The sequence below is a fragment of the Malaya genurostris genome, chromosome 2, assembly GCF_030247185.1.
Source record: "Malaya genurostris strain Urasoe2022 chromosome 2, Malgen_1.1, whole genome shotgun sequence".
NCBI lineage: Eukaryota > Metazoa > Arthropoda > Insecta > Diptera > Culicidae > Malaya > Malaya genurostris.
In genome coordinates, this window is record NC_080571.1 from 311,594,539 (window position 1) to 311,621,749 (window position 27,211).

Sequence of the window (27,211 nt, forward strand, 5' to 3'; positions counted from 1 at the left end):
CCGCACAATCAAAACTGACTTCGTAGCAAAAATTGCCTCCAGTCATAATTTAATTTAACCCAAACCGGAAAAGGTCTCCCGTACCAAACTACCGCGCAACGCCATAATTCACTTTGCTCTGGCAGCTTTACGCTACGGCATGGGTTTTAGCGCAACGAGCAGCAAGCTAGAGAGAGAAAAAAAAAACGGCCACTCATAAACCATCCCCTGGGTGGCTAGAAGCTGTTTGTACTGATTCCGGGGGCTGCCACTCGTAACTAACGCACTTATATGCGCTAGTTGCTAGAAATTTATGAAAATGAAATTGCTCTAATGAGCTTCCTGGCAGAGCAGCTGTTCGTCCTCGTACGGGATGCTGTTTTCCGTGCAGACACAGATGCTACATTTCAGCGGTTGTCAGTTATTTTTGGAGTTCCCTCGTGGCTCTACCCAGCAGGACCCAATGATGGCCTGGTGCGACAGAATGATGTGTGACTTCCCTCCTGCGATGGTGATTATCAGTATTCTGCTTGAGCTTCGGTTTCGGTGCATGCGAGCACGTTACTGGCAATGTATGTGTGTGTGTGTGCGTGTGTGAGTCCATGCGAGCAAGCTTTAGTTCAAGGGCCCTAAACGAGGCTTTTTGGTTGGGTTCGTCAAAAGTACCGTTTAATCGCTACAGGAGGTACACCGCAGCGTCAACACTGTGTCTGTCTCATGAAACCGGAAGTTAAAGTTTGAAGAAACACATTAGAAAGGGGATTTTTTTCTTTAACTCACATGTTGGATTTTGTATTTAAATTTCTTCTTATATACTTTGGTGAACAGTCATTACTGGAAAGTTAGTGCTAGTAGCAAGGTTTCTTAGTTTTTCAACAATGTTTTTTGCATGAAAAATTTGCTCTGCACTCACGATGTAACAAACTTATAAAAAAAACGTGAAAACGTATTGTACACATTTGGAACGCATAGATGACATTGAATCCTATTTTCCTCTTCTCGCCGTGAAGTCTGAATTGAAGTGCATAATTGAATAAAAATAATCTGCTATAATCATGTTATTATCTGCAGTAACGCGAAAACCAAACATACTTTTAAACAGCAATTTGAAGAACATCATGTGGCTTCCACAAAAAAAAAATGTAACATGATATCACAATCGACCAATGATTTATTCTCGTTGAACTCCCCCACGTGGGCAAACAAGCTCACCTCTGGCTCCTTCGCCCCAATGGCAATAGATAAATTAATACCCTATCAAAAGCTGATCGGGCGTTTGTCTGTATTTGCTGGGTTGTCACTTCCACATACCGCCAACCGAACTTGGCGGGTGTAGGTCAAAGTTTGCCCATCGATTATCACGGCAAAGCCGGAACTGAAATTCAAACACACACAATGGAGCCATACAGGCGTGATGAATTTTAATGAGTACATGCAGGACAAATTACTTCATATCGTGCTTTTTGCCCTTCTCTAGGCCACTACGAGTGGCATCGAAAAACGATTGTCAGCACAAAAGTCACTCAGATAACGAAATGTTGTGGACATTTCAGGTTGGTAGAAAGAAAAAACTGATGAGTTGGTGAAAAAAAATCACCACCATTTTACCGGTACCCCCGCAACCACCGTTTCGTTTTGCGCCGCAGAAATCACAAAACCAACACAAAGGAAGGAAACATTAATTATAGTTCGCAAATTGGCACGTCGTAGTTTCAATTAAGTGCATAGCGATTTTCATCGCACGTCGCGTTCCATTGGCAGTTGGTGAGTGAATGTGGCAATCATTCGCTTTTCTTCTTCGTGATTACACTCGCCAATCGGCAACATTTCGGCACAACCCCATGAATGCCGCAAAAAAAAAAAGAAAAAAACTAGTTGATAGCAAAGTGACAATTGGAGCTTTGAAAAAAAATTGATTTTGCCTTTCTCATATAGAAAAGTCATGCAACCACTGCGAAAACCGACTCTATACCGAAAAAGTTCGTATGTATGTATGTGTCACTAATGTCACTTGATTTACTCGGAAATTGCTGAATTGATGGACTCAGATTTAAGCGATAGGTCCTTTGGTCCCATTTGACCGTACATTTTCGTTTCAATCAAAGTCACAGATGGCTTAACTGATTTTAACACAATGAACTTCTAATAAAAGGTAATACAATACTAAAAAAAATTGAATTTTATCCAAACATGACTTTCGGTTTTGAAGTTACAGAGGGATGAGTGAAAGATACTACTTTTTTATGTTGAATATTTTATTAATTATCCATTTTTTGTCAACATTTATATACAGTGGATATAATATTTTTGTGATACAATTCATAACTTTACATCTATGGCATTATCTGCTTAGTCTATGTCTTATTTTATTTTTTATTGTTTCAGTCCTACATTGTTATCGACTTTTATTTCATGTTTCGATTTATATCCTTGAAATTGTACATTTTTATCTACTTAACCTAAACTAACCTAACCTAACTGTAAAGCATTCTAATAATTGCATGTTCAGAAGTTGAGCATATAGTTAAGAATTTATTGTGTGTGTTTTCAAATTTCTGCTTGATTGTTTCTTGTTCACTTCGACTTCGAAACTTCTGTTTGACAGATAGTTTTTCACTATTTTTACCAGGTATGTTGGGAAGTTGAGATGATGCAATTTATGAATTAGACCATCGTGCCTGACATTGTCAAACGCTATTTCAACGTCTAACAAAATCATGCCACATGTTTTCGAAATAGCTTCATTCCTCGAGAGGGTGTTATTGACTCTGACCAACTGATGAATAGTAGAACGATCTCTTCTAAACCCAAATTTTTCTTCAGGAAAAATGTTATTGGTATCTGCAAACTCTAACAAACGGGTCAGGATTGTTTTTACGAACATTTTGGACAGCGCAGATAGGAGACTGATCGGACGATAGCTCTTCGGACAGGTGGGATCCTTTCCAGGCTTTTTTATTGCGATCACTTTGGCCACTTTCCAACTAGAGGGAAAGTAGCTAAGGACCAAACATTGGTTAAAAATAGATGCAAGATGTTGAAAAAATCTAACGCTAAGGTGTTTGAGCTCTATGTTGAAAATAGAGTCAGCACCCGGAGCTTCCATATTTTTTGACTTTATGTTGGATTTTTTTTTAATTCGTCTTCTGTGATTAGCAGCAAATATAGAAAGCATTCTATCAACAGTTTCAACAGTAGCTGAAACAGTAGTTTCGTGAGGACTGACCATGTCTTGACCGAGACGGTGGGAACTAACAATACTATGTTAACCTAACGCAGTAGTTTTTTCAACCGGTGTTATGAGCAAACAGTCATCCAGACGAAGAGGTGGTTCGGTTTCGGCTTGTTTTTAAGAAGTTTGAACAATTTCCAAAGGGGTTTAGAATAGTTATCTAGCTTACTGATATGGTTTAAGAATTCTCTGTTTTTGATATGTCCACTTAGATTCAAATGAATGGTCTTATGGTATTTTACAATACTTCTGATTTTCATTCGGATCTGATTCCGGTTTCGAACTATAGGTTAAAGTTTTATACCATCACTTAGAGTGGTGAAACATAAAACGAAAAAAAAAATCTAAATTCAAAACTACTCCATTTGATAGTCATTATCATTTAACGGCCAAACAAACCGATTTCGGCTATCCTTGTTCGCAGTTTCTGATTCCGATGGTTGAATTGATTTCCTCAAAATTAGTTTCAAATGAAAGAGTTTAGGATCTCGTAAAAAACTGAATTTCATATAGATCCGACTTCTGGTTCCGGAGTCACAAAATAATGAGTTCAAAACATTCTTTCTCTCGGCCACGAAATTATAATGTGAAAAATATTAAAAATGACTATGCTAAATACGCTAAATCGCTTCGAAACTGTGCTGAAACGGCTGTCATTCTTCTTCTTACGAAAGGTGATACAATTTTCATAATTCAAAATTAAAAATAGAAATACGTCGGAATTGAAATGCTCATTTTTGATCGCGAACATGGTAGCCCATTACATCAGTTGTTATCTTTCGTAAAGAACCTTCGAGATAGTGACAATGCAGTTTTGTGATTTGCGCCATTCGCAAAGTCTAGAGATTTTGTTTGTAAGAATTGTAAAGTAGGGTTCGCAATGGCACCTTCCTTGACGGATTAATCGGAGTGCTTGAATTCATTGAAATTCGGTTCTTCTTACTATCACGTATCGAGCTCTGCTTCGAGGTCAAGATTCTTCTTAATTCCACGTATCGAGCTCAGCTTCGAGGTCAAGATGGTGATTACAAATTGCTACAATAACCAGAACAAGACAACCACAGTACAACTGCGGAAACTGTTGGAGATGCTAACTAAATTTGATAGCGTAGTAAAGGGCGAGTGCCTAAGTGAAAGCCACAAGAACCTTTCTTGAAGGGAATGTTTCGCGACAAATACAGGAAGCTGTCGAAGCTCGCGAAGAAATATCTCGTGTGGCAGGCAAACTGTTCATGTGGTTTGAGAGTGACATTTACATCACGACCGGAAGTATCAAGCGGAAAATCTATATACAGGAGAACCTGTCCGTCTGTTGCCTCTGTGAAAACTGTATTATATTTATTCAAAACTACAAACGCTTAAAGCCCGGTTATTCCGGAACGGGAACCTGAATGTGAATCAAATTAAATAATTTTGCCTAAGATCATAAGACCCTTCATTTGATTCTAAGTTTTTGAAAATTGATTGGGAAATCTCGGAGGAAATGAAGCGCATTCCATTTTGCAGTTTTTAACAACTATTTCCGCAACTTACGACAGCTGAATTCGGAATTCTCATCTTCTTTCATAAAGCAAATTATTGAATTGAACATTTCTCTTATCATTATGCAGTTCCGGAAGCGAAAGTCAAAACCTGTAAAAATTGAAAAAAATCTATGAGATAATAGTACCTTTCTTTTGAGCTCAAGTTTGTGCAAATCGATTCGGTCATCTCGGAGAAAAGAAATCGCTAGATATGGTGAACAGTGGAAAGTAAAAAACAAAGTGTAATTTTCAAGAGCGACATCTATTTTTTTATAGTTTTTTTATTCGGCTCTTTAGCACTTAAGCTCAAAGCGGCCGTTTAACAATGAAAAATAATATTTTTTTTGCTGGATCTTGTTGTTATTTTATTCCTTGAAAGAGAGGCGCTTTCGCAATCATGTATCGAATGATGGGGAACAGTGGTTCGCTATTCACGCTCCCGTCCATTGGTTCGGCATCACTGCTATTGGCGGAACAATCGTTACTTATTTGACAGGAGTTTTTTCCAAGCCTCGAACCAGTTGTTAAAGTCAATTTCCGGAATAGCTTTCAATGCGCATAGCGACTCACGGTTTTTTTCTTTTAAAAGGTATTTTTATTTTATTCAGGCCTATTTGCGTACAAGCTTTACGTTGCCGATTGAGCCGATTTTTTAAATAATTTTTTTTTTTTGACTTGGATCTCGTTGTCGCCTTTTTCTAGGAGCTTCCATTTTCCTCCTGCGAGGATTGAGGGGCATTTCGTTCGTGGTTCGTCTCATCATCCATTGCCGCATCGATGGAATTATTGTCGATTTCCGTCTTCTTTTCGTTGCTAGTTACTGTAGATGCACCTTGTTGTACAGTTGCTGGTTTGTTGGAGAGTAAGTTGTTAACTGCAGCTGCTGTACTTTGTTCTATAGGAGATACTGATGGTTTCGTTGAGGGAGATGCATCATTGTTGTTGGTGGCTGCCACAGGTGTATTGGGGTTGCTTGAGGTTGGTGTGAAGGAAGCACCGTTGTCCTTTGGTGTAGTTATCTCCTTGTCCGATTTATCACACGGCTTACCGCAGTGAACAGCTTTTTGGCAATATTGACATCTGGCCATCTGATTGTCATAGGTAACAAGTGATTTGCACGGGATTCTTGTATCCTGACCGAAAGTTACATAAGAAGGTATAGCCCTCTTCAAGCGCATGCGTAACAAACGTACGCAATTTAGAATACCGGGAAAAATTCTTCCACTTTTCTTTTTCGATAGAGAGTAGAGAGAATCTCTCCGTATTGGGACATAGTTTTGCGAATATAAGGATCGATGACGCTTGAGGTAAGATCATGCACACAAAATTCTATAGCACTATCTTCCATATACACTGGAATGTTGTAGTTAATGTTTTCGTGCTCCACATAGTGCACATTGTTATTGTCTTTTGCAAATTAAATTGCATCCAACTTTTTATAAAATTGGATGTAAACAACATTATTTGTCTTATTGCATTGAAGTAAATGCACACGTTTAATATCAAGATGCAAAACTTTAAAGTTCAGGTCGAATTTTGCACTGCCTAAAATCAACAATAATTTTATTCTTTCGTAGCGGCGGTAGCTTTTGTTCGTTTTGTTCAATCACAATACTGTACTTGGTTTCTTCCATCCCGAACATAAGCGGTTTTGTTTTATCGGCTGACTTGGGTGAGATGTGAAAGCGAACAGTGAGAGACATTATTGATCTTGTGAAGTCCGTGAAACAACAGTTTTTCCACTCAAACGATTCCTGTTCTGATTGTGCACACCCAAGATACATTTTTAATATGAATAAATACTTGTAGCTGTCATTCATAAAAAATTTTGCATTAAAATTTTAAAGTCCACGAAAACCTACTGAAAACCTTTATAAGAGGATGTTCCTGGCAAGTGAACCATTCTTGATGAGGTTTATAAAGCAAAGTGGCGAATCAGCATAATCCTGCGTTAAATCTCCAAATTCAAGAAAATTTTGGAACCAGTTTTACGATCAACATCAAATTTATTCGGATGGAATGAATTTCGCAAACTGTCATTTTGATCATATTTTTCATGAACATGTGTTTGTCATGTCGTCATTGATGATTGCATTATAATATCTTAGATTTTAATAAATAGTTTGAGGCCTTTTTTGATCGTAACAACTTTATGTGCTTTTATTTTTATTATGTATAGATAAAAATATTTATCAATTGTATAGATAAAAATTTCGGCCCGGGTTGGCGGTTCAATGCATAGGACGCTGGTCTTACAAGCCAGTTGTCGTATGTTCGAGCTGCGAAGTCTGTTGAAACAGAAAGGCCAAATTCCACAAAAGGAATGTAATGCCAAGATTCTATAGATAAAAATATGATGTATAGATAAAAATATTTATCAATGTATTGATAAAAATATGAATTATAACTAATCGCCTTGAAATAAATGCGGCTTTTGCGAAAGCAATATACAAGTGGTTTTATTTTGAGTTCAGTTATTAGTTCGAGTAGATGCTTTAGAATCTATTATATTACTTGTCAGAGGAGATTCTTATTATATTTGTCATAAAACTGCTAGTGGTTGCAGAATCAGACACAAAACTCTTATAAATTATAATCAGAACCATAAGGCATTCGAACTGTTAATTGGGTAAACTAGTAGAAGTGAATTCGTATTTTCCTCAAACTGCCAGTCCAAAGAAGTTGATTATAGTCACCAGTGCGGTAAAATTTCATTTTCAATCGATTAATGTAAGATGAAAGTGAAATTTATGGCCGCTGACCGTCAGCGTATCCCAACTAATTCATTAGACTTTTGCTGCTATTTTCAAGTGAAGCTCCCAGAATTCATCGTCAGCTGAATAATCGTACCTAGTCATTTGAAGTTTTGCTTGCTCAGTTTCAAGTGCCAAGTAGTATAGCTGCTTCAGTATCTTCGTTCTTGGTAGTAAGCAGATTCGAACGAACAGAATTATAAATGGAGTAAAGTAATAAAAATGGAAACTGAAGGAGGAAACAATTAATTTATGTGTATTCCGTAATTGACATTTCAGCTATCTGATTAATCTTTCGTCTATTATCTTGAACCAATTCGAATGTTTACATGAACCTCATTTGAAGGCCGCTCTCACACTATTGAAAGAGATATTTTGTTACTTCAAGAGATCAACTGTCGGTGGTTAAACTGAACCTCGATTGAAGAGAAACGAATGATGAACTAAATGCTGCTCGTTCGGGCCGTCAGCAAAGATTGTGTGTGTCAGAGAGTGAAATTTACTGCAGTGGAGAGATCGTCAATGTGTTCCACATTCAGTTTCAATTGAATTGAATGAAGTTTTACTGCACTGATAATCACCAACACCACAATACTTAGTCAAAGATGTTTTCAACGTAAGACGAATGGGCATCACACATTGGGCTATAAAATTGTTCCTTCTTTGGGAGGATTTGGCATCTTACCATAACAGCAAAAATATCATGGAGTGGTATGCAAAGATCAACGTCCAGGTGATGCCCAAGTGCAATACACCAGAGCTGCTTCCAAATGGAAAAAAATATTAGGTTTCCGTCCAGCGGAACGTGCAACGAGTCAATCAAAGGCTCGACAATTTGCATTCATCATAAATGAAAGTTATGTGAATGTTATTTTATTTAACTTCACAGCTTAAAAACACGATTTGATTTTCTATTTTGAAGTTTGATCAATTAACTTACATTTTGGTTTGACAAATACCCTTCAGAAATGAGCACGTTCCAATTTATTGTGATGCAATTGTGCTATTTCATCTTAAATACGTCCATGTCGGTGATCATCTTTGTCTTTTCCGCACCAGAGAAATCTTAAACACGGAACAGTCGCTGTATCAGCGCTAACCGCTTAGGTTGCATCCCTTGGTAGCTATTTATTCCGATTCCAGAATCTACCATTCCATTCCGAAGACATTCTGGGTCAAACTGGCACAAATGCTGTGGTAACAACTACAGATTTCGGTGTCGAAATCTGTCGATATTGAATATAAAATTACATTCACTTGGATTTCAACTACCGACGGTAGTTGCAAACTACGACAGCAAATCGCGATGTCTTTCCTCTGCTCGTTGGGTGGACCGCTGCAGTTATCCATTTATGGTGTACCTGAAGTGGCAACGGTATGTGGTTCAGTCACACTTTTCGAGGAGCGAGCGGAAAAAAGAGCACGCTGAAACGTTTATGGTTGACGTTGCAGTGCAACACATACACACACAGACGTCCTTTCACACAAAAATATTCCACACTAGTTACCAGTCACAACTGGCCAAACTACATGCCCGTTCGAGGGCTGGTTTGATTTCGAATTCGACATCAAAACTACTTGGTTGGATATCATTTGAATCTGGGATTTCCGTCGTTTTCGTGCCGAGGTTCTCGGAATTAGTGCCAACCCGTGCTGAGCTAGCAAATCGCTGACGTGGGTGTTAGAAGCTCAGCATTAAAACAGTCCTGTCGCTTTGATTGTTTCGCAGTACAAACAGCATGCTCCTACATGCACTGTAGTCGAACTTCAAGAGACAACGAGCTTCAGGAAGTCGGTATAGGTTTGAGTGGCGAATGTGGATATAAAGTTAAATGGCATTTCAGTCTTGATGGTTTCAGCATACTTTTGCTCGGTACCAAAGTCGGTCTTTTTATGTTCAGCATTTCTATGGAAAGATCGAAAGGATGTAGGGACGTCTCGGGTATGGGTATAGGGAGTACGGGAGAGGATGAGGTAGCAAGGAATGTAGCAAATTTTCTGAAAGTGGATTATGTGTGATTTGAATGTTGACAGGAACGGGGATTCTGTGGCTGTTTGAGAAATGTTTGCCGAGCGCTCGTACGAACCCAACTTGAACATCGTCGGGTGGCTCATGGGCTCAAACCGATTTGGGCCGAGCTTCTGCAATTTGCGTGGTGCGACTTGCATGTGTAAATTCAGTCGAATTGGTAAGGGCAAATAGTACAACTGTTTGGTGATAGTACCGAGAGTAGAATGTTTTTTTTTCGAAAGATTAAACACAAAGAAATAGTTGGGTGCTATATTGAAGTAGGTTCTATCGAATTGTAAATTTTTGAACTTTGAACAGCATTCCATCTGAGAGTAGAAGCTGATGATGGTAATTTACGATTCGTTGACTCTTTTGTACATAATATAAGCTTAGATTTCCTCAAATGTGGCAAAATCGCTCACCGTAAGTTCAAGCTTTTATTTAAATCTACATTAATCTCTAGACTTTCACATTTCATTTCAACACATTGTCAATTCATAGTCAATCCTCCGCCTAGCACAAAAGAAAAATCTCGGAATTTGACTCTGCTCATTCAACAGATCTTCCGCCGATTCTCAGCGTACGTACAGAGCTACTACGCCAGCTGCTCGCACAATAAACAAATTGTCTTTTTCATATTTCATTCAACTTTCCATAGAGTTTAGTAAAACGCCAAGTCTCAAAACTAATCAGACTACACTAATGTAACTAACAGATTGAGCAACATCAGATTTCTGACAAATAAACCCGCATTCTAGGTTGAATCACGAACGCCGCGACGAAACCGGAACGAAATGAGCCCCATATGACAGAGTATTACATCATGTAAAAATAAAAATTGTGTCTGTTTCGTTGTTCAGTTAAATTAGCTGTGAAGTTAATTATATATTTATTTTTTACTTGCTTTGAGATGTAAATTTTCTCCTCTTTTGTCTCCGCTTGAGGTAGAACATTCCCGGGTAGGTGTAAATAGCAAACAAAGATCAAAATAATAACAACTTTTACCATCATATCTTGGCTTGATGTTTCTGTGTTATCACAGCGATACTTGATATTTTCATGATATTGCATCCAAGGAATCAAGAAATTATACAATATATGTTTAACATCGAAATTAGTTATAATATCTTATTTCGTTATTGATGAGCTATTCCAATTTCATTAAGTAAATTGATCCAGTAGTTTTATCTTCAAATAAAATACTAATAAATAAACTGCATCAGAATCAGATAAGAGAAATACTTATGATATTACTCTATTCTGAATGTTAGAATATGAAATAAATGAGATATTCGTCTTCTATAATTAATTTGTTCTTGGTTTCATATTACAATGACAGAATTTAATATTTTGTAGCTATTTTCTCATGCAAGTTTTGTTATGATTTTTGATATTTTAACTCTTATTTCAAACTAAATAATGTTAATTTCTACCATTGAGATGTTTGGTTTTAATAACAGAATTTCTTATTGGTTTGCAAATCACTTCTACCCGGGTTACAGTTTAGTCTTTTCAAGACGTTTAGCCTGTTCTAGTTTTTATCGGTAGAGCAATTGCAGAAATGAAAAACAAGACACAAAATTTCACATGCTTCATCCAAAGTGCACTCATTCTCAGTAGGCAAACCATTTATTTTTCTCAGATGGGGAAACCTGTTCGGCTTAAGATTGACTAAAACGGGTCTATGAGCGGTTCCTCTGAAAATAACGATGTTTTTTACTTGAATGCACCTCACTTTACTATGAGGAGCCCTTTCAAAATGTATTCTGTACAAGAATGGGTAGAACCTAATCGTGAATATGTCTTGTAGTACTTGACATAATTTTTGTCTCATCCCATCTCAAATATAATCAGCAATTTAAGATAAAACCTTTAGTTGAGATAACCATAAACATCTCATAATTCAAGTTTTCTATTAGGTGTACAACTTTGCTTCCGCCGTTTTTTCCAAAATGTAAAGCTTTATTGCGAAAAAGTGCTTACGGATGTATTATTCAAAGTATTGTCCGTCGCTAGCGACAACTTTCTCCCATCTTTCCGGAAATTTTCGGATCCCGGCTCGAAAAAAGGAGTTCTCTTTTGACGCTATCCATGAAGCAATCCATTTTTCCAACTCTTCGAAGGATTGAAAACGTTGATCTGCCAGGCCGTGTGCCATCGAACGGAATAGGTGGAAGTCAGAAGGGGCGACATCTGGGGAATACGACGGGTGGGGCTAGACTTCCCATTTCAGCGTTTCCAGGTACTTTTTGACAACTTTTGCGACGTGAGGCCGAGCATTGTCGTGTTGGAGGATGACTTTGGCATGTCGCTCTTGATACTGTGGCCGCTTTTCTTTTAGCGCGCGACTAAGGCGCATCAGTTGCGTTCGGTAGCGATCTCCTGTGATGGTTTCACCCGGTTTTAGGAGCTCGTAGTAAATTGTTATTCATCTTTGAAGATTTTTTCTCGTCCACCATCATGTTTGTCTTCGACATCGAAATCATCATTTTTGAAACGTTGAAACCACTCACGTTCTTTTACTCAGAGCAGCATCACCGTAAGTTTCTGAAAGCATTCGATGCGCTTCAGTTGCATTTTTTTTTTCGAATTGTAACAGAAAAGTAAAACTTCCCGCAAATGACGAGAATTGGGCACATAAACAGACATTTTCGAGCGTGAATAATACGAAAACAAGAACAACTGTCACTGAAAAGGCGATGACAATTCGTTAGGCACTGTAGACACTCACTTTAAAGGCATTATCATCTTTGTATTTTAACCAGCCTCAGCCGGTACAGCCACCTATCGGAAAACGGCGGTTGCAAAGTTGTACACCTGATAATATGACATGACACCTGTGTTAATTTAACTACCTATCGATTCAGAGACATTCAACTTAAAAGCTTACACTGGGGGTTCTTATGCCTTTTTTATTGCGGATTTCCGAAGTTACGCGGTTTTTTTTACGCGGATTTCCGTAGTTACGCGGTTCTCTAGTTTTGTCTTATAAAGGCATGAAACTTCTAGATCTGGTGTTATCCCGATTTTTTTTAAGTCAACTCTTTGACGCTTGGAAAATTTTTGATTTAAAAAAAAATGTTCAGATTACACCAGATCTAGACGTTTCATACGTTTCTAAGACATTCGATATAAAAATATCGATTTTAGAAGTCTCAAAAGTCCCAAAGTCGATTTTCACAAACAAATTTTTTTTTAGATTGCCCCAGATCTGGATAGTTTTGGTTCAATCGGATTTCCGAAGTTACGCGGTCTCAAATTCTCCAAGTCCCAAAGTCGAGATGAGATTACAGCAGATCTGCACGTTTGCATTTCTGAGATATTTGGCAACAAAAACCAATTTTTTTTGCATTTTGAGATTTTTTTACGCGGATTTCCGAAGTCTCGAAGTCGATTTTTATAATAAAAAGTTGATTTTTATAATATTTTTTTTTAGATTACACCATATCTGGACGTCTCATGCATTTCTACGATATTTGACAACAAAAATAAAGAGTTTGAAGGTTTTTTTTACGCGGACTTCCGAAGTTACGCGGATCTCCGAAGTTACGCGTTTTTTTTTGCGTGGTTTTTTTACGCGGTACGTATCCCCCACGTAAAAAGATACCTCAGTGTATTACAGCTTCAGTTGAGTATTTTAAAAGAAAACCATTGAAAAATTTATTGAATTGTGCCATGTTCTAGCGAGCCAATCAAAGCATGCCGTAATGATATCATACTCTCTTACACGGCTTTGATCGTTGCTTCACACATCGTATTCCATTCAATAGCAGTAGGGGAGAGTGTTCGGTTACCGGCACCCTTTTCTCTTAAGCTTATAACTTCTGACTAAGTGCACATTATTCGGACATATAAACATCAATGGAAAGCTAAAGTCGCTAACTAACAACTGAATAAGAAACTAAGTTGATTCAATCGATCGAAAAAACTGTATTATCAATTTAGTAAAGTGATAAACTTTCGCCATTTCAAAACAGCTGTTCAGTTACCGGCACACCAAGAAACTTCGCTAAAAATGACAAAATATAAGTAAAAACTGCAGTTTATATTTATACTTTTCGGAGGCGCTTTGGACAAAATTTTTCATTGTCTGATGGTGACTTCGCCTTAGATCTCTTGGCCAATGATTTGGATGGTCTCGCTTTAGGTGTTGATTAGGCCGGTCTTCCACCGGCTTCGCGGAATTGAATACGTTGCTGCAGTCGAATTTATTGTTAATGCATTAAAGTTTATTTTCCTTAACTTGGACGATTTGTTTGAAGTCGCCATGGCTAACAGAACCAGAGAACCAAATTTTTTACTTATATAACGGATGTATTGAAGCCGTCAAGTTGTTTACGTGTTGCATATCACCCGAGATGCCATGTAGTACAATAAGTTTAGCTAAATAACGAAAAGATCGCGCCAACATTAAAAAGTCTGTAATATCTGACGAATGTCTGCAAACAATCGAAGTTTTAAAAGTCTATAAAAAGTCTTCAGACGGAAAAGGGTTTACATGTTAACTAAGAAATTTTTATAATTTACAGACAAATTTGCAGACTTGGGATCCCTGCATATGTGATAATTTTTCGCGAATTGTCGAAAATGGGATACCGGTCCGAACATCTTGGGGTGCCGGTAACCAAAATCGACAGACATATTGAAAATGACAAAACAAAACTTCGGTTGCGAAAAATTTTATAGCATCTGGTATTAAATCACGAAATAGATCGATTTCACCTCATAAATATTCAATGCTCTCACCTTAATTTATGATACTAAAGTTAGAAAAAACTTTTGAGTTGATTTTCACACAATTAAAATTTGTTTTGAGCACAGTAAAAAGTACAAACGTCTGTTTGCTTTGGTATTCGGCTGAAGAACGTGCTGTTATTACACACACATGACAATTGTCGGAATAACGCTATCTGCTTTCTGTCAAAACTTACGGTGGGGTGCCGGCAACCGATCATTCTCCCCTACAGCTTCTTTCGGTATAAGGAGGCTTTGCGTCAGGCATGTAAAAATACTGCACCGTTCTGCATAGCATAAACTTTCGCACACACACAGGAAGCAGCACGTCATGCTTGGACTGAGATGAAACGCAGAAACATCTAATTTAAAATCACTCATTTTCCATTTCATTGATACATTTTGTTTCTTGTCTGACCTACAGAAAAATAATCTAAGATAATTATAAATATCACCTACGCATAGTAAATGTAGTCTTAGCAGTCGAAAAAGACAAGAGAAAATATCTACCAAGTTTATAAATAGACGCTATGTCACAGGTTTTGCTTAGTTGGTGCTGGGAAATGCAGTAGAGAGCAGAGCTAATAAAAGTAATTTTCATTGACTCAAAATAGACGCAAAAGACGAGAAATTACTGTCACTCTCAGTTTCGCTTGCAAACTATAAGAACGAAATCCATGTCCAGTCAATGACATAAGCGGGAGAGTAGTTTCAAAATTGTGTTTTTTCTTTCATTTGCCCTTTCAGTAATTCGCAGTTTTCAGTGAAAATCCCATAGTATGCAGTGTCGATATTCAACCAAAGCTGCGAGAATCTAAAATGACAGAAAAAGGTTTCACAATAACTTTAACCTGATGGTGCTCGAATTTGTAGCAGTTTTGGTTTCCAAAGAAGTTCTGGGATGTAATTACTTAGATTTGTCATATTTTAGTCACTATTTACAGCCAAGCGTCACAGATTTTCAATACATCGATGAAAGAATGAGAATTGCAATTCTGCTGATGCTCCCTGAAAACGTTAGTTTGGTTTAGTCTTGTCATAGAGGAAAGAGTAACGTTGACAATTTTTCTCTCTCATTTTTTCAATAAGAAACGAAAATGCTTCGTCTCTCTTCGTTTGTTCTGGTGTCGGTCATTTACGAATGGGACAGTAAAATATTTAAAATGAGGCTGTTGGATTGGATTCTTTCATTGAGAATGCGTGACAATGTTAAGCTCTGGTAGAGAGTGCTCCTCATTCGTTTTGTTTTTCTTTCTCTGAATTTGCACTGGTGCCCACGGTGGCGTGCAGCGTACCAAATATTAGTTTGTTGAACAACGTGTTTGGTATCGTTTGTGGGAACTGATTCTCCATTCATTTTATTGATTTGCTATACAGCGAATCAAACTAAAGTAATTTCAGGTACATTTTTTTCGCCAGATTGATGGCTTTTGTTGAAGTGACGCGAGAGTTCGATGCGATTGTACCTATTTTCATCTTATCATTCAAGCCATTGTTTGATGGGAATATTTTCCCAAACGTTCTTAGCTCTTTGCTGTCGGTTGTATGCAAATTAGAAGCAGAAGTATGTCTGTCATTTTCGCTGCCACGTCAATTTGTTATATCTCCGGTATTAATCACCCGCTTTTTTGTTGTGAATACGACTTACTTTAATATGGGGTGTCTTTTCAAAATTCACCCCCTGCGAGAGTGATAAGTTTTTGATCGTGAATATCTCTTGTTATATCTAACAGATCAACCTAATTTCTGCTACATGCCATCGGAAATATAATCACAATTTTATGATAAAATTCTCAGTTGTGTGACATAATCTCAAATCATTCAAAATTAAACTTTTCTGAAAAGTTCGGTTTCAACGAATATCAAAAACACATAACGCTTGTTTGTCTTTCTCATATTTTGAGAGCTCATAGCTCAGTGATCTGTGAGAGGATTTATATAATCTAACTACCAATAGATTCGAAATTTTATCAACTTGAACGTATATTGCAACAACTTTGAAGCTTTTTCAATAGAACACTATTGAAAAACCAGTCTGATTTGACCCATGTCAGCACCAGCCAAACAGAACGCTGAATATTTCATTTTTTCTATCATTTTCTGAGCAACGATTATCGAAGTAACATCGGGCCGAGCACCCAGCGAAACCACACCAGAAGCCTGCCAGTTGAGTCGTTCAGTCGGACAAACCAAAGCACTTTTCAGTGCTACAGATCATCATAAAGAATTATTTGAATTTTCTCTTTCGTACCAAAAGCATCAGATTTTTCAAAATGGAAGTAGACCAAGTTTACACCGTCACTAACACATTTAATTACGACTCACGCAATGCGAAATTGAAAGTATTGATGTAGAACACATTTTTATACTAGTATCGATGTCGTTTGGAAATATGCGAAACAGGGTTGCCACATGTACAGATTAATGTTTATTTTTTATCTTCTGAAAAATACATATTTAAATGTCGCGATAGGAAAGAATTTCTTAAAACCGCTGAAAATCCACATTTGTTTAGTAAGTATTTGGAATGAGCGGAAATGTTTATGCTAAATTTTTCTATTCTGTCAGGCATACTTTTCAATATAGTTATTGATTATATCGGTTCGTTTACTGATATTGAACATACTTCTGATGTTACTTTTTTTCAAGAAAGTTATAATAATAATGAAATAACAATAATAATATTACTAACAATCATGAGATATTATTGTTCTTATCATTGTTGATTTTCCTAAATTTTGAATTCGTGCCAAAACTTTCAATAATAATTATGAAATGTTATTATTATTATTATTATTATTATCATTATTATTATTTTTATTAATATTATTATTATTATTATTATTATTATTATTATTATTATTATATATATATATATATATATATATATATATATATATATATATATATATATATATATATATATATATATATATATATATATATATATATATATATATATATATATATATATATATATATATATTTCTGATATTACATCCTTCAAGATTTTATCAGATCAACAATTCTTCTCCATGTAACTCGATCCATGGCTGCTTGCCTCCAACCACGTCGGCGCCCGATACTATCCAGGTTTCGCTCCACTTGGTCCAGCCACCGTGAACGCTGCGCTCCTCTTTGTCTCGTACCTGCCGGATTAGAGGTGAACACCAACTTGGTGGGGCTGTTGTCCGGCATTCTCACGACTTGCCCCGCCCACCGTACCCTTCCAGCCTGGGCTACTTTCCGGATACTTGGCTCACCGTAGAGTTGCGCTAGTTCGTGGTTCATTCTTCTCCTCCACACTCCATTCTCCTGCACACCACCGAAGATCGTTCTCAGCACCCTCCTTTCGAAGACTTCGAGTGCTTGCAGGTCCCCCTCGAGCATTGTCCACGTTTCGTGCTCGTAGAGAACCACCGGTCTTATCAGTGATTTGTACATGGTGCACTTCGTGCGGGGGTGAAGTTTCCTGGATCTCAATGTTTTGTGGAGTCCATAGTAGGCACGACTTCCGGATATAATGCGCCTCCTGATCTCCCGGCTGGTGTCGTTGTCCGCAGTCACCAGTGAGCCAAGATAGATGAACTCGTCAACCACCTCGAACTCGTCGCCGTCGATCGTAATACTGCTGCCCAGACGTTGCCTATCGCGTTCAGTTCCGCCAGCCAGCATGTACTTTGTCTTAGACACATTTATCCTCAGTCCTACTCGTGCCGCTTCGCGCTTTAGTCGGGTATACAGATCTGCTACCGTCTCCTTGTTTCTACCGATTATATCCACGTCATCAGCGAAGCACACGAATTGTCCGGACTTCGTGAAAATCGTGCCCCGCATGTTGAACCGCGCTCTTCGCATAACTCCTTCAAGTACGATGTTGAACAGCAGGCAGGACAACCCATCACCTTGTCTTAATCCCCTACGTGATTCGAACGGTTCCGAGAAACCGCCCGCAATCTTGACACAACACTGTACACCATCCATCGTAGCCTTAATCAGTCTTGTCAGCTTCCCAGGGAAGCCGTTCTCGTCCATAATTTTCCATAGCTCTACACGGTCTACCGTGTCGTATGCGGCTTTGAAGTCGATGAATAGATGATGCGTCGGGACCCGGTACTCACGGCATTTTTGGAGGATTTGCCGTATAGTGAAGATTTGGTCGTTTGTTGATCTGCCGTTGATGAACCCGGCCTGATAACTCCCGACAAATCCATTTACCAGTGGTGATAGGCGCCGGAACAGGATCTGGGATAACACTTTGTAGGCGGCATTTGACACTGTGATTGCCCTGTAGTTTGCACAGTCCAATTTGTCACCTTTCTTGTATATCGGGGTGATGACCCCTTCCTTCCACTCCTCCGGTAGCTGTTCTCTGTCCCAGATCTCTTCGATTATTCGGTGCATGCATTCCGTCAGTTTCTCCGGTCCCCTTTTGAAGAGTTCTGCTCCTAGACCATCCTTACCAGCAGCTTTGTTGGTCTTGAGCTGTTGGATAGCTTCCTTGAACTCGTTCATAGTGGGCACTGGTACATCTCCGTCGGCTGCAACACTGACATAATCTTCCTCCTCCAACGCCTGATTGTCCGCCTGTGCACTATTCAGATGTTCATCGTAGTGCTGCCTCCACCTTTCGATCACCTCACGTTCGTCCGTCAGGATGCCACCTTCCTTGTCTCTACACATTTCGGCTCGCGGCATGAAGCCGTTGCGAGAGTCATTCAGCTTCCTGTAGAACGCCCGTGTATCCTGAGAACGATACAGCATCTCCATCTCCTCTCTCTCCGACTCTTCCAGGTGGCGCTTTTTGTCCCGGAAAAGGCGAGTTTGCTGCTTTCGTCTCTGTCGATACGATTCCACGTTCTGACGGGTGGCTTGACACAACATCGCTGCGCGTGCTGCATTCTTCTCGTCCAATATCTCCTGGCATTCGCCGTCGAACCATTCGTTCCGTCGACTCCTTGGCACGTATCCCAGGACGCTCTCCGCAGCATTGCTGATGGCTGCTTTAGTTCTGGTCCAGCAGTCCTCCAGGGGAGCATCATTGAGCTCCTCCTCCGCTAGTAACGCTGCTTCGAGATGCCGCGCGTAGGCAGTCGCGACCTCGGTGTCCCTCAGTCGGTCCAGATTATACCGCGGCGGGCGCCGGTACCGTACGTTATTCACAACGGACAGTTTTGGACGCAGCTTAACCATCACAAGGTAGTGGTCCGAGTCGATGTTAGCGCCCCGATAGGTTCGTACGTCGATAATGTCCGAGAAATGCCGTCCATCAATCAGGACGTGATCGATTTGTGTCTCCGTTTCCATGGGTGATCTCTAGGTGTATCGGTGCAGGAGGCGATGCTGGAAAAACGTGCTTTTTATGGCCATGTTCTTGGAGGTGGCAAAGTCGATGAGTCTTAGGCCGTTCTCGTTCGTTTGCTGGTGGGCGCTGAACCTTCCAACCACCGGTCTGAACTCCACCTCCTGGCCAACCTGAGCATTGAAATCGCCGATGACGATCTTGATGTCATGTCTTGGGCAGCGATCGTATTCACGTTCCAGCTGCGCGTAGAATTCGTCTTTGTCGTCATCGCTACTTCCGAGGTGGGGACTATGCACGTTAATTATGCTGATATTGAAGAACCGGCCCTTGATCCTCAACCTGCACATTCTGTCGCTGACCGGCCACCATCCGATCACACGCTTTTGCATCTCCTCCACCACCATAAAAGCTGTTCCCAGCTCGTGTGTGTTGCCGCAGCTCTGGTATATGGTGTGGTTCCCGCGAAAGACCCGCACCGTAGACCCCTTCCAACACACCTCCTGCAGCGCTACGATGTCGAACTTGCGGTCTTTCACTATATCGGATAGTATACGCGTGCTTCCTATGAAGTTGAGAGACTTACAGTTCCACGTACCGAGTTTCCAATCTCTTGTCTGTTTTCGTCGCAAAGGTCTGAGCCGATTAGATCCATCCGAATTTTCTTATTGAACTTCCTGAGCAAGCTCTTTTTATGGGCGGCTAGCTAGGCCTGCGCCAACCTTGCAGTAACGCTGAAGGACCGCGAGAAGAGAGAGATTTGGGCCAGGTGCATATTGAAAGGCGGCTCCAACTCGCCTTGTCAGGGCCAACTGCTTTAGGTCTTGTGGTTTTTTAGGCCTAGAACGTGTAGGGCCCACTACCTCGTCCTACCCACACCTGCAGTCAGCCCCCGCTACATGGTTCGGGTCGCGAGTCACAACGAGTTGCTATCGCGACTAAGCATTATCCACCACCTATGACCCGCCCGGTTGCTTGCAGCTCAGCTTCCCTCATAGTGCTCCTCCTCCACCACAGGGCTAATAATAATATTATTATTATTATTATTATTATTAATATTATTATTATTATTATTATTATTATTATTATTATTATTATTATTATTATTATTATTATTATTATTATTATTATTATTATTATTATTATTATTATTATTATTATTATTATTATTATTATTATTATTATTATTATTATTATTATTATTATTATTATTATTATTATTATTATTACTATTATTATTATTATTATTATTATTATTATTATTATTATGGAAAAAGGAAAAGCTTTCACAATTCACACAATCGATCAAATAAGAGGTATTCGGAAGTGTAAAGGAAGCGTGCCAGTTTATTTCGTTTTCACGACATCCAGTTATGTCTCTGACATTACTCACCCGCCTTTTTCTTTCTAAAATTTTTTTTGAATTTTTTGGCCAAAATTTCTATTTATTGATTTATTTATTTATTTCTTTGTTTTTTTATTCTTTTATTAATTTATTTTATTCATTTTATGTATTTTATTTATTTTATTTATTTTATTTATTTTATTTATTTTATTTATTTTATTTATTTTATTTATTTTATTTATTTTATTTATTTTATTTATTTTATTTATTTTATTTATTTTATTTATTTTATTTATTTTATTTATTTTATTTATTTTATTTATTTTATTTATTAGATCGTTTCAGCTTTTTTGTGAATAATGAGTATTGATTCCTGATAGTTGACATCTGTCCTAATATGGCGGCAGATTTACAGGGTTTAGCCAAGGTAAGTTTCGTAATACCAGACGAACGAGTCGTCTTTGAACTCTTTCAATAGGTTTGCTTCACGAAAGTTGATAAGGAAATCAAACTATTGAAGCATTCTCTAGAATAGGCCGAACAAGTGAACAACACAAAGCTTTCAAACTGTGAGGATCTCTACAATTTTTAGCGATTTTACTGATAAAGCCCAATTGACGTGATGCGTTCGAGATGATCTGTGATCGTTGTATTTTGCATCTAGCAGTATTTATCCTTCCCCAATCGCAGACCTGGGTAACCCTAGTCAAAACTGGTGGTCAAACGGTTCTAAGATAACAAGACTCTAAAAACATTTGGAAGCGATCGAAAGTTACAGATTTTAAGTAGACGTTATTTCTAATTTGCTATATCTCGAGAATGGTCGAATTTAGTAAAGTTTTGTTTAGGAGCTTTTCAATAGAAAATGTTGTGTTCTTGCACAAAGTCGACACGGAAAAAATCAATCGAACAATTTTTGTAAATTGTCATAAAAATTTTACTCAGGCCCTTCTTTAATATAAGGCTAGAGGCAAATATGGTAAGATTATGATGCAAATTATGCAATTATGCAATTCAAAACTATTGATTTTCAAAATGATGTCCTAATAAAATAGATTTTTGTTCAGTTTGGATTTCTAGCGTTATATTAAAACAAAAGTTTTACTTTAATTCGATTAGCGTCTTGTATAAAGTTGAAGAATTTACAGCTTCGACAATTTATAGACATTTTTATAACGTTTAATAATACCCGGTTTTAATCATATAGCGCTCTTTTGCCGGGTTTTATAGACATTTTAAGATCTTTATATTTTTTATTTTGAATAGTAATTCAAACAACAAACAACAGACATAAAATTTATACTAGCAATCGTTCTCGAGACATTTGGGCATGATATTTGAAAAACTTAACGAAAACAACCATTCTTAATCAAATAGATAATCACCAATATCTTGAGAATGGTTACTTATAAGAGAAAGCTTATTTTGAACAAATTTATTGCACTAATTATAATTGTGAACATTTGAGGGTTAACCATTGTTTGTGTATAGAGCATCTCAACTTAAACGGTGATGCACTGACCAGTCACATGCGAAACATAAAATATATAAAAACGAATAAAATTTCTAAAAACGGATCAAACATCTCCGGTAAAATAAATTTGACGATATCGACAAACTGATTCGAACGAAATATGATACTACTAAGTTCGAATGTCATTTCAAATAGACAAAATTTCATATGTGCGATTCTAGAAGAACTAGATTTGTGGGAACAGCATTCAGGCTTTCATTGTTCTCTATCTGAAATCAATTTAAATACGTATTTAAGAAGATTCTATGACTCGACAAAATGATTGTTTCGGTAAATTAATTTTCGGCGAAATAACTTTTCCCGGTATAAACCTGTGAAGTGAACCCTATGAACATCGAAGTGCATTTGTATCTTTCACAAAAATTGCAGTCAATAGTTCCATTTGAATACTTCAAACGTGTTTTAGTGAAAATTCTGACATGTAGCCTTGCGACAGGATATATTGCGAAAGCATGGCCTGAAATAATTGTTAAATTTATTCTCAAAGGTGGCCATGAAACTTATGAGGAAGCTAATACCGTTTTCGTTTTTGAACCTAGACGCGGGCTACTCTGACTCCGAGTAAAACGAACACGTGGTACGCGCCCTAAACAACAACTCATGAAAAAAAAGAAAAAATAAACAAACTCGGCTGGATGCGTGGTGCGACCCGAGAAAATTTTCAGAGCGAAACTACGCGATTGGAGTCCGATCTAGAGCGATCTCAGGTTGCTAAAACAAACATATCAAACGTTGTTTGGGCGACTCTGGGTCAGCTTTCGGGCTGCTCTGATCAATAAACGAAAACGGTATAAGAGTTTTAGACCCATAAGTCTCAGCTCCTTTCTTCTCAAGACTTTAGAACGCTTAGTCGATCACTTTATAAGGGACGCCAGCTTGCGCGAGCATCCGCTTCATAAATTTCAACACGCATATCAGCGTGGAAAATCCACTACCACCTTACTACACGATGTAGTTTATAATATCGAAAAACCTTTTTCACAAAGAACAGTCTTGCTTGAGAGTTTTCTTAGATATAGAAGGCGCATTTGACAACGTGTCTTTCGATTCAATTCTAGATGCCGCGCGTGGTCATGGAGTACCTACATCTATATTAAATTGGATCCACACAATGCTTGGAAATCGACTATTATCTTCATCACTGGGACAGGAAGAGTTGAAAAGACAAAGTGTTTGTGGTTGTCCCCAAGGTGGTGTTCTTTCGCCATTGTTATGGAACCTCGTTGCAGATGGCTTGTTAAGAAAACTAAATGATCTTGGCTTTCCGACCTACGGCTTCGTCGATGATTACCATATATTAATCACGAGTATTTGTATTAATACTCTGTTTGACTTAATGCAGCAAGCTCTTTGTACTGTTGAACAATGGTGTCTTCAAATCGGATTATCAGTAAATCCAAACAAAACGACAATGGTACTCTTCACTCATCGTAGAATTATAAACGGAGTTCGTTCGTTGAGGCTATTTGGCTCTGACGTTGTGGCAAGGGATCAAGTTAAGTATGTAGGGGTAATTCTTGACTCAAAACTGAATTGGTCCAGTCACATTGATTTCAGAATAAAGAAAGCTTGCATGGCTTTTGGGTAATGCAGACGAACTTTTGGTAAAACATGGGAACTCAAACCATTGGATCTATACTACTATCATTCGTCCAATTTTGGCTTATGGATGTCTTGTATGGTGGCAGAAAGGGAAGGTTGCTTTAATCCAGACAAAGCTAAACCATCTTCAAAGGATGGTTTTGATGGCAATGACTGGAGCTTTCTCGACTACTCCTACTGCTGCTTTAGAGGCACTTTTGAACATCCCACCATTAAACATATTTCTTAAGCAAGAAGCAATGTTTGCTACATACCGTATTCACACTACGGGATTCTGGAATAGAAATCCTATAGACCGTGAAAACTAGTCACACCCTGCTGTGGCCTAAACTAATAAATTTAGATGAGTATATTCTCGCTCCTAGTGATCTTACGCTTTCATGCAATTTCTCTTCTAAAACTTTTAATGTTACATTTCCTCAGCGTGAAGAATGGCTGTCTGGCTGGATGGAGCGACAACTTGTTACACTGACGGTTCCTTGATGGAGGGTCAAGCCGGTGCAGGTGTCTATTGCCGCGAAATGAGGTTAGAACAATCTCACTCACTGGGTGGTTTCTGCACCGTGTTTCAAGCTGAACTCTTTGCGATTATCTGTGGAGTACAGGCAGCTCTCCAACGGGGTGTCTGTGGCAAACGAATCTATTTCTGCTCGGACAGCCAGGCAGCTCTAAAAGCACTTGGTGCAAATGAAACCAGGTCTAGTCTTGTAATCGCTTGTCGAACTCAAATTGAAGAACTCAGCACATTAAATGCTGTAAACCTCTTATGGGTACCTGGTCATTCTGGTATTACTGGAAATGAATTGGCTGACGAATTGGCTAGAACTGGAGCAGAGACCAGTTTTGTCGGTCCTGAACCAGCCTTACCGTTACCAATTAGCTGGATAAAACACAAGATTCGATCTTGGACAGTGTCAACGCATGCCAGTCATTGGCGAAACCTAGAAAGTTGTGCCCAAACAAAGGCATTTTTACCAGATTTAAATTTGAAAACATCTAAGAATCTATTACATTTCTCTAAGCAAAATTGCAGTATACTGGTCAGAGCGCTGACTGGGCATTGTAAGCTAAACTATCACATGGCTACTATTCAGCGTGCTGAATATTATTCGTGTGACCTTTGTGAATCCGATTACGGAACTTCATATCATTTGATATGCAACTGCCCAGCATTAACGCAACAACGCATGAGAATTCTTGGCTTCCCGTACAAGGATGAACATAGTTTCAGGAAACTTAAGCTAAGGGATATCCTACAATTCCTTGTCCAATGTGACAAAGAGCTCTAGGTCGTGACGGTGGAGATTCTTGGTTTCCTAGGAAATCCCGAGTCGACCCTGCGATTTAATTGAGCTGTTTCTGAAATCCCCCATCCCACACATCCTTCCTTCTTTTCCTATCCTCTCCCATCAGGAAATGATGTTAAACCCGGCAAGGCACGAATCTCCGAATTATTTGGGGAACGTGCCATCTGAGTCATTTTGTTCTGATCCATTAGTTTTACACATCCTAAAAACATCTAGTTTTTCTCAATTTTATCCTACTTCTTCGTTTTTGTCTTCCCAACCTTAAGCGCTGTATCGAACGAAAATCAAAGGCAAACTGAGAAAGGATTGAAATATTGTTGAAGCACAACAATGCGTAAGATACGACATATTGCAACTCATTATTTCATCGTGTTTAAATTGCTCGTTTGAATCGCTTGTCAATCACTGATGAAACGTAAATCAATAATTTGCTAAAAAATTATCGTTCTTGTGGAATTCTCGTTTTCGATCCTGATTTTCTAGAAAATATATCAGAACACATCATTTGAAGGCAAATTAAAAACTATTAAAACTTACGTGAAGAATCATTCCAAATACCTATGATATTTTGAAGTACCCGTACTCATTCGCTTCAATTTATTCATCATGAGACAGATTTTTGTTTCGAGAATTTACAATAATTGGTTTTAATTATTAAGCTTCACGGATATAAAAACATCACTCGTTGTCCTAATTATGGTCATGGTTTAAATTCCGATTTACCCAGATTCTTAACCGCAAATGCGTTTCGTGGCCAATTTGGGTCTGCTCAAAAATGCATTCATTCCACATGGAAACTCCCACCGAGACTCTTTTCCCAACTGTACAATTTGCATAAATAATTATGCATCGCAAACCAGAGTATCAGCACGTGGCACAGAAACGCACACTGCCGAGTCAAAAGCGCGGACAAACTAGTTGTTATTTATGACGATTTTTCGCCGCACGTACATCTTGTAAAACATGAGTTTAAAAACGTGATGTCAGCGATAATTTAATCTCTCTCTCTCTCTCTCTCGATAATTTCAGTACACTCGGTCAATAAGGTTCGTTTGTCTCATTCAATTAAGCGAAAATATTTGCCAATCTGATAAAAATGACAAATTCAGTCATCAGTTTCTGTTCAGGTATTCAAATTAAAAAATCCGACAGCCCTTTTTAAAGCCAACTTTCCCGATAACCCCATCAAATCATCACACGCTTTCACATTTACTTCCCATCCAACAACCACCCAGGGCAAAACTCATTTCTTTAATAAGCAACCCCTGGATTTGCTCCATTTTCTTGAACACCGATTGCCGACAGCTTATTGTTTCTCGTGTTTGTCACTGTGTAGGTACGTACTATCTTTCAGCTTTCAGACCCCTGCTCAGCCATATCAGCGTTCCGTCCGGGCCGGTGACATAACAACAAGCCGCTACTCACCTACCGGTAGGATGATGGTAACAGTTCGCGAGATTTTAGGCAAACAAGTCTTCTCGCGTGGGTGGCACACAACTTGTCAGCCAGTCAGGCAGTCAGGACGAAAACCAACCTCGAATGGCCCGGTGTAAAACGCCGGCAAAATGAAAGCATAATTGTGTGATGACATTAAAGCAAACATGGCATGTTTATGGCTTTGGGGCAATGTACTGTGAAAGTATGCCAGGCTGTGAATTTAGCAGCACTCGATTCTGGTTAGTGACTGTAGTTAGTACTCATACGAAATGTTTGAGCGTCGTCAAGTGCACATCGCGAGACACGGCTTCATTCCCGGGTAGAAGAAGCCGTCCCGAAAATGTAAAAGTACGTTATTTTCAAGTGTCAATTAACAATTTTTACCGTCGGAATGATTCAATTGGTACTCGAAGTTCTTCACTAACACCAGTACATTCGAGTGTGGAGCTTGA

General features: G+C 38.5%; 2 protein-coding genes across 3 annotated transcripts in view; one reads left to right on the top strand and one right to left on the bottom strand.

Annotated features, from left to right (window-relative positions):
• The window catches only part of LOC131431109 (neural-cadherin-like), a 1,211,689-nt gene that overhangs the window by 439,579 nt on the left and 744,899 nt on the right, over positions 1-27,211 (top strand). The gene's annotated exons all lie outside the window — the stretch shown is intronic.
• On the bottom strand, positions 310-19,539 carry LOC131429306 (uncharacterized). The gene is made up of 3 exons (XM_058593368.1): positions 19,172-19,539; positions 18,587-18,859; positions 310-379 (listed from the first exon to the last, which is right to left on the bottom strand). Exons 1-3 carry the CDS (start codon positions 19,537-19,539, stop codon positions 310-312), a joined length of 711 nt encoding a protein of 236 aa, XP_058449351.1.

What these genes read in the sequence shown, in the direction of transcription:
- LOC131429306 (XM_058593368.1), bottom strand. Translation starts at nt 19,539, where the DNA reads ATGGAAACGGAGACACAAATCGATCACGTCCTGATTGATGGACGGCAT. An exon ending in AGGAGTCGACGGAACGAATG is followed by an intron (nt 18,860 to 19,171) that starts GTTCGACGGCGA and finishes GGTGATCGAAAG; the next exon opens with GTGGAGGCAGCACTACGATG. An exon ending in AGAGAACAGCTACCGGAGGA is followed by an intron (nt 380 to 18,586) that starts GTGGAAGGAAGG and finishes GCTGAAATGTAG; the next exon opens with CATCTGTGTCTGCACGGAAA.